The sequence below is a fragment of the Parasteatoda tepidariorum genome, chromosome 1, assembly GCF_982258835.1.
Source record: "Parasteatoda tepidariorum strain Cologne lab strain chromosome 1, Ptep-v5.0, whole genome shotgun sequence".
Lineage (NCBI taxonomy): Eukaryota > Metazoa > Arthropoda > Arachnida > Araneae > Theridiidae > Parasteatoda > Parasteatoda tepidariorum.
Genome location: NC_141755.1, coordinates 4022346 through 4030608, shown reverse-complemented (window position 1 = coordinate 4030608; position 8263 = coordinate 4022346). Strand labels below are relative to the sequence as shown.

At 27.0% G+C, this 8263-nt stretch overlaps 1 protein-coding gene across 2 annotated transcripts in view; it reads left to right on the top strand.

Moving 5' to 3' along the window:
• Positions 1-11: 11 nt before the first annotated feature.
• Positions 12-8263, top strand: part of LOC107441187 (uncharacterized) — a 58509-nt gene continuing 50257 nt past the window's right edge. The window contains exon 1 of one of the 2 annotated variants that reach the window (XM_016054348.5): positions 12-764. In XM_016054348.5, the coding sequence (XP_015909834.1) occupies positions 475-764 (290 nt within the window). In that variant the 5' untranslated portion in view covers positions 12-474. Of the gene's footprint in view, positions 836-8263 lie in introns of both variants that reach the window. The other variant, XM_071180247.2, reaches the window with a different exon arrangement.

The window sequence follows — 8263 nt, the reverse complement described above, 5'->3', positions numbered from 1 at the left end:
TTCAAATTTTCATTGATAATTAGATAAATATCGCGATAAAATATTTATTTAGTATTGCTTTTGAAATTATAGAGGTCTATTTGTTAAAATTCTTTTATTTAGTATCGATGGGAAAAAAGGTTTCGGTTCCAAAACCAAATTCCAAAACTAAAAGACTACTTAAAAAAAATAGATTTACAAACAAATATTTTAAATGTTTAGCTTTATTCAGCACAAAAGGAGAAAAATTAAGCACTTATTTAGATGCATATGTCTAATCAATAGTATTTGAAAGAAAAAATTTAACTTTTTAATTTTACGCTAGTGTGAATGGGAATGGTGTCTGCTTCTAATTAAGAAGATGGAGAACGTGCCAATGGTTGTCAACACAAACATAAACACCAAATATTGTATTATATTTGTGGTCCCTCTCATTAAATCTTCAATAATTAACATTAAGAACCTAAAATGAAATCAAGGATGTAAATTTATAAGATGGGATCGAATGCATCGGTTCTTCAATGGCATTGCAAAAATTGCACTTCCATTAATCCTACTGAAAGGAGATCTTGTTTGGTATGTGGTGATCGTCGGCGGTCTGAAGATCCCGGGAAAGTGATTACTCCATGCCCCCGAAAAGTAAATGAGCCTTCTCATTCTAAGAAATATGGGCAAAGTTCTCGTTTACAAAAAAAGGAAGTGGAAGAAATAGAATTATCTTATATTGTTTGTGCCCCAACTCCAGACAGAGCAGTGAACTCCGTAACAGCTGATGGCGAAGTTCGGTACGTAGTTTGTAAATATAAGTTAATGCAATGAAATTAAAACATCTGTGTGATTAATCTAAGTTAAAGTGGTTAGTATGGTTTATAAAATTAATAAATCGATTAAAAATATGAATTTAAAATTGTGTCTTTGATACTTCATCCTAACTAATATATTTTAATTTATTAAGTTTTGAAATAGATTTTTTGCATTACATTTGCGATATTTACTCTATTATTTCTAACCTTTTATAGTTCATAAATAGGAGAAATATGATAAATGCAATAAATAAGTCTTTTTTTTATAAGACAATTTTTTTTTTTACAATGAAAATTAATATTTTATGTTTGAAATAATTGGTGCACAATTTGAAAATTATGCAATATTTAACTCTATTATTTGTAACCTTTTATAGTTCATAAATAGGAGAGGTTTGATACATACAATAAATGAGTCTTTTTTTTTTTTTTTTTACAAGATGAATTTTTTTTACAATGGAAATTAATATTTTATGTTTGAAATTATTGGTGCACAACTTAAAAATTATGCATGAATTTTGAACTGCACTCATTACTTACAAATCAAAAAAATAGATTTAATTATTATGTTTACGTTATTTTGTTATGCAAGTTTTTAATACATATTTATTTCCATCCTCAATTTTAATTTTAAAAGTTTTTTTGGTGGTTAAAAATGTTGATAGAAATGTGATGCATAATCAAATTTGATTTCTGGAAATACTATATCGTTAATTATATATGAAGGAAACCATAAAAACTCAGTCAAATGGATGTAGTTTAATTATTTATATTTATCACTCAAATTAAAAATATGTTGGTGACATTTTAGACTTTAGCTATTAAGCAGCATTGTTAGTAAATTGAAATTAGTAATTATAATTATGTCGCATATTCTGCTATACTTAAAATTTCAATGATGTTTGTTGTTAACTAATAAGGAGAAATGTTTCATTTTAACTGAAGAACAAATTACCCTTCCAATTTTTATATGAATTTTAATTTACTTTCAAAAATGATTTAGATTATCGTTTCAAAATTTATTTTAGCATTAGAATTTGTAACAACTTTGTAAAATTTATTTACTCTTTCTTTATATTATATTTATTAGAATCTATTTAAAAGTGTCACACCCTTAGTTAAGGCTATAAGTGAGAAACATGCTTTCAATCTTTTGGCACTTAGCATGATGAAGCCATTCTGATTCATCTATTGTACCAGTTTCTAAACAAAGGGTTAAGATAAGAGATTTTATTTTTTATGAGAATGCATATTTAAAGCAAGTTGTAGCTTGTTTTTGAAGAAAATAAGTGATGCGAATCAAAATGTTTTTAAAGAAAATTAACAATTAGAAGAAATTAGGACACCAGAAAATTTACACTTAAAGCATAAATAATGACTTTTAAATACTTTTGATTAATTTGCATTCTATGTACTTGTTAAAATTAACTTGCATTTTTAATGCCTGTATTATATTAAAGTAGTATTTGAGAATGCATCCTTACTTCACGTAGAATGTTTACCATTGAATAGAAACTTCAGTAAAATAATAACTTTTTCTCAGAACAACCGTAGTAGATATTAATATTGGTTAATGCACAACCACATATTTTGGTTGAGCCAGTTATTTTTAAAATTAATACTATATAAGTTAACAATAGCAACAACAAAAAAATCTCTAAAATTTTTTTCATCCTCATTGTTTATTTTGCAAGCAATGCATAAGAACATCACATTGATTCATCATTAAATGGAGATTCATTATTTGCTGTAATAGGGGGGCTCAACCTTTTCTAATGAAGAGCCACTTGCACAGCAGGTAGATTAACGAAGGGCTGCACGCATATTTAGTCATGTTAATGGAAAATATGATAATTTTTATCTAAACATTATTGTTCTAAGCACTAAGTTTTTTTTTATCAGTAAACATAATAACAAATTAGCAGAAAATCAAATACTTTTAATTATTTGAATTTATTTAAAAATAAAAAAACTGATATTTTTTTAAAAAAAACCTTTTCACAATAAGTTAACATGTATATAATTTGGGGAGTTATAAATTCTAACGGAAAAAAAGAGGTAGAGCTTACAAGGAAAAGCAATAAACATATTTTTTAGAGTAATATAAATTTTAGTTTAGTTTAGTTTTTATAAAGGAAAATTTATAATGTTTAAACAAAATCTAAAAATTAAGCAAAGCCATTATAGTACAAAATAAAATGCAATATTTTTTGAAAAAAAAATTCCTAATGTTCAGAAGCTCTCACGAGCCGCACTTCAACAATCGACGGGCCGCATGCGACCCGCAGTCTGCTGGTTGAGCACCCCTTTGCTGTAATCTCAATTACCTAATGCACAATCAACTTAACTAGTAAGATGTTTCAAGCTCACATTGAATTCTTGCAAAAATAAATGTAATGGTATTTTAATAAACGTTTCATCCCTCTTCACTACTTTTTATTTATTTTTTTCATTATTTATGTTTGCATTTTTTTTTTTTTTTAATTTTTCTCTCGGCATAAGGAAAAAAGATTTAAGACTATTTATTCATGACTTCTTTGTTTTTATTGATGTGCATGAGGTATTTAATTGTACTTTTACTCAAAATAGACTCTTTGAGCTGCAAGGAGGGTTGCACCGTGTTCATTCTGACATATTAGTTCAGGTGTCCCAACAACTTATTTTTAGGAAAAACTAGTGCTAATCGTAAAATCCAACTGAGAGAGAACATTTTATTTGTTATTCAATTACTGTTTTTTTTCTCTTTTTGTAGAACTTTTACCTAATTATTATCAAAGAATGAACTTTTTTTTTAAAAAATATATGTATAATTTTTTTAATTTGAAAATATATCAGGGTTGTCTAAAACGAAAGTGTTCATGTATGATAATTTCAATACAATAGCAACCCTTCAGAGTTCTGAAGAAAGGAAGGAGTGACCGTAATTTCATATAACTGATGAATCGGTTCTTTTTAGTGTATTTTAAGTGGATGTAAATTTGTGAATTCAGGCTAAAGATGAATGCATGCAGAACAACAAGAAAAGTTCTTCTTTCTATTTTTGGGGACAGAAGTTGATTACATTATCAAATAGAGTGTTTCACTGTTGTCACTGATCGCATCCTAATATTTCGTTTACGGCAACAGCGGATTCATTGAAACCGTGGCCGTTGCATTTAACCTAATCTTTGCAAATCAAATATTCAGTCTTGACAAAAATTTGTACACCCTTCTTTCTAGACATTATTTGTCATATACATCCCTCATTTTGACAAAAAATAGCATTAGACTTACTCTCTGTGCTAAAATTTATGCTATATGTATATGACTGTATCTAACTTGATTTTCTTTAATTTATCAACATCATTTAAGAGAATAAGCTACAGTCTTTGGGGGATATGTGGAGAGCATCTTATAAAGCCATTTGATTACCAAAGCTGGTTATATACATACACTAATTGTGAAAACTTATCAGTTGCTATGGTGACTGGCTGAGCAAGAGTTCTATTCCCCCCACTGCATACCTCATTAAACATCATTAGTGAACAAAACATAGTTTAAACTAGCTAACACTGCATTGCTGTTTACAATAACAGTACGTCTCTCCTGTATCATTTGATATAGTATCTTTAATATGACAAATTTAAATGCCTTCACTACTTTGGTAAGACTCTATGATTTTCTTTGTCTTGCTAATCTTTTCATCAACAAGGCTACAAATGTACTTAATCAATGTACAGGTCTGGTACCAACTTCACTCATCATCAAAGCATGTAAGCATATTAATCAATCAACTGCTTTGTTCTCTCTTTTCTTTAGATATGAGTATGTGCATTTTACCTAATTAAGTATTTTAGCTTATTAAAGTTAATAATTGAGATGACCAGTAGAATAAGGGCTTCATTCCAAACTACTATTAGCTACAACTCTCATTCTTCAGCAGAAATTTTAGAGTTAGTACAAAAATTTTGTAAACAATTTAATCTTACGGAAAAAGTTTTATGTTCGTTCAGTCCTCTACTTATCGCTCATTTATTTTCTCAACTCTTTATCTAATGTGTTCTATGTAAAAAACAAAAATCATACAATTTAATTTATGTATCTTTTTTTTACAACCCATAGTTATTTTGGATTAACTGTGAGCTGTGCTCTTACAATCCTTTTTTTTATCACTCTTTATTTTACAAACTGTTAATCCTACAGAACTGGGTCTAATTTGCTTTTAGGAAAAAAATTCTAGTTTATTTTGCATAAAAAGCTTTTTTTTTTCCCTAATCCTTTTAATCTTACAAAAACATGTTCAGTATATTTTTTGTAGATAATTTTACATCGATTTTATATACTTTTTTCTTACTGAAACCAATGTTTAGTTTTTTTGAAATAACTGTAAAAAGAGGTATTTTAGTGTGTTTTCAATCCTCTATTTAGTGCTCTTATTTTTCCTTCTTCTTTTTTTTTTCTTTTGCAAATTTTTAATCCTGCAGAAATATGTCTAATATGGTGTTTTGTAAAAAAAATTATCTAGTTTTTTTTTTTTTTTTGTACATAAACTTTTTCCTCCCCCTTATAGTTAATTAAAGAAACTTAAAAATTGTACCCCCTCAATATTGTAAAATATAAAAGGCTTTACTTTTTAGAGACTTATGATAGTGTATATCTGTAATCAAAACAAAGTCAGTATCTAGCCCCTAATATTTATAAAGACGCACTTGACCTCTAAGTCAATTTTTTAGAATTGAAAGGGTTTAATGCTGACCTCTTTTACGATATTCAAGATTTCGTCTACCCCCCCCCCTCCTCTTATATTGAGTAAGACTAAAATAAAGCTACTGAATCCAAGCCAATTTTTTCCTCTCTTTTTTTTTTTCAATTTCATATATTTTTATAGATCATACTTTCCAGTTACACTAAAATACTATGGAATGGATGGTAAGAAAGTTATAGCCCCACTATAGATCGAAAAGTGGGCAGTTAAATTTTTAAAATTTCTTAGACCAAGTTCTGTCTAGAGTAGGCTAGAAAAGATTGTTAAAAAAATCAATTTTTTAAAATATATTTGAATTGAAAGTCAAGAAATTGTAACGCGAGACATTTCACAAATTTAGAATCATTATATTTTAAAACGCTGCTGCGGGTGATTAATGTCTATTTTACCAGCGTTTTTAATATAGATAAGATATTTATTTTAGTAACCTTTTAATACAAATGCAGAAGCGGAATATTCTAATTTGATTGAAAGCGGGCAATTAAATGAAAAAGCTAAATTTCCATGTTTTCAAATTAATTTTTTCCTCTTTTACCATTCTGTTGCTTGGTAACCTAAAACCAAACAAATCTTTTTCATTTCTTCTAAGATAATTTCAAGTTCGAATACTATGAATATTTTGACGAAAATTCCTTTCTAATATGAAAATAGTAAAGTCGGCCTGATATTTTATTCATTTTATAATAAGGCAATTTTTTTTTTAAATGAATGATATTACCGCAAAATGCTATACTCCTCTTAAAACCCTTAAAATCACTTTTAAAATATTGCAGAAAAGTTTTTTTTAATTATATTTTACAAAACCTTGTGTATTACAAGCGTTATTATACAAAGTTTAAACCTGATTTCCCTAATCCACGCTCTTTGATATGTGCAAAAATGAAGCTTCCATGAAAGTTTGAACAATCAACATCGAATTTTATATGTTATTTTGAAATATTTTGTGTGTTTTCTATTGAAGTACAAAGATCCTTTGCCACAAACCAAGGTTTTTTTTTTAAAAAAAACAGTGCTTTAAAAAAAAATAATTCCAACTGCAACATTGTATATTCCCCACCTTATTCGCCTTTTGTTGAAAACAAAAGGCCTGGGTGTTTTTGATTTTTAATAATAGTTTTAAATCTATAATTGGCTTTACTTCAGAAATATGAAACATTATAAAAATAAATATTATTTATAAAATATAAAATAGAAATCCCTTTAATTTAAACTTAAAAATACATCTAACCACATGCTTCAAAATTATATTACTTTGTATAAACTCTAAAAGAATTTCCGTAGCAATGCGCAGGTTTTGTTATTGGTGATTTGGAAAAAATGGCGGCTCCACATTCTCCTTAGATTAAGTTTAATATTTGCATTAATTTTAAGGAATGAATTATCTGAATGTGCTATATAATAGCAATGAATTTAAGTTACATAACTGAAAGTCATCGGCCAACATATGCTTTGTTTAAACCCTACTAAATTATAATTAAAATAAATAAATTATATTAATCAATACCATTTTCAAACTAAAATTTTATGTGTAATATTATGTTTGTTGTTATAAAAGACATCACATGTGTATCAATGTTGACAAAGACAAGATTTTTGTGTTCATTTATTTAACCTGAACTTATGTAATTTTTTTAAGAAAAAAGTGAGAGGCGCCAACTATTAAAACTCAAAGAAGAAAAAACACGTTTTGAAAAAAGAAAAAAAAAAGAAAGCATTTTTTAAAGTTTTTTAACCGTGTGCGCATAGATGAACTTCATGAAATAAATTAAATACTTTTATCTTTCGCATTTGTATGAATCTCAACGTATACTAATAAAAAAAATTAAAAGAAAAAGAACAATTATTCAGAAATATTTACCGATTAAATATGTATAGTTAAAAGTAGAAAAGAAAAGAAAAAAATGTATTAAATTAAAATTTGCCAGTTGTGTTTTCTAAATTTATGAACCAATTGCTTGAACATTTACCCTTTTGTTTCAAGTTAAGAAACTTAAATACATTTACTGGCTGAATATGAACCTCCGACATTCTATTGTGTGCCTACGCATTTTATATAATGCCGGACGCTTTTACGCAAAGTGTGAAATATTAGAATTATTACATATCCTCACTCAGGCATTCTATAAAATGAAAATTGCTATTTAGGCAAAGTAGGAAAATAGATCCTAATAAGTCTAGTATATAAATGACGTACATTCCTCAAAACTACAAATCTTGTTCTGAAAAAATAATAAGATAGCCATTGAAAAAAAAATTTTTTTTTCAAAATACGTAAAGAAAAGTGAAAGTTGCACAATCAAGAAAAAAAAAAAAAAAAAAATAACGGACCACCCTGGATGATTTTTGATCTACTGATCAAAAATCCACCATATCTGAAGAAATTAAGCAAATTGAGAAAATCTTGTACAAAACTAAGTTAACTAACTAAAATTCCTTTATTTAAAGCTAATTTCATTAAATGAAATTCCATATAAAATTTGAGCGATATCGGTCGAATTGTTCCTAAGAAATTGAATTTTAAAAATAAGACTTTTCAAAAATTTTGATTTCTCATAAACTATTCGATCGATTTCACTCAAATTTTGTAATTTGCCATAGTAAAATTAAATGTTTTAAAATAATGTAAAAAAATTACCTTACAATTCAAAATTTTTCGACTATTAATTGAATACTGAAAGTTATATTTTGCATAGAAATTGTTTGGATAACCGAATTTTGTAATGATGTGCAAAAAATT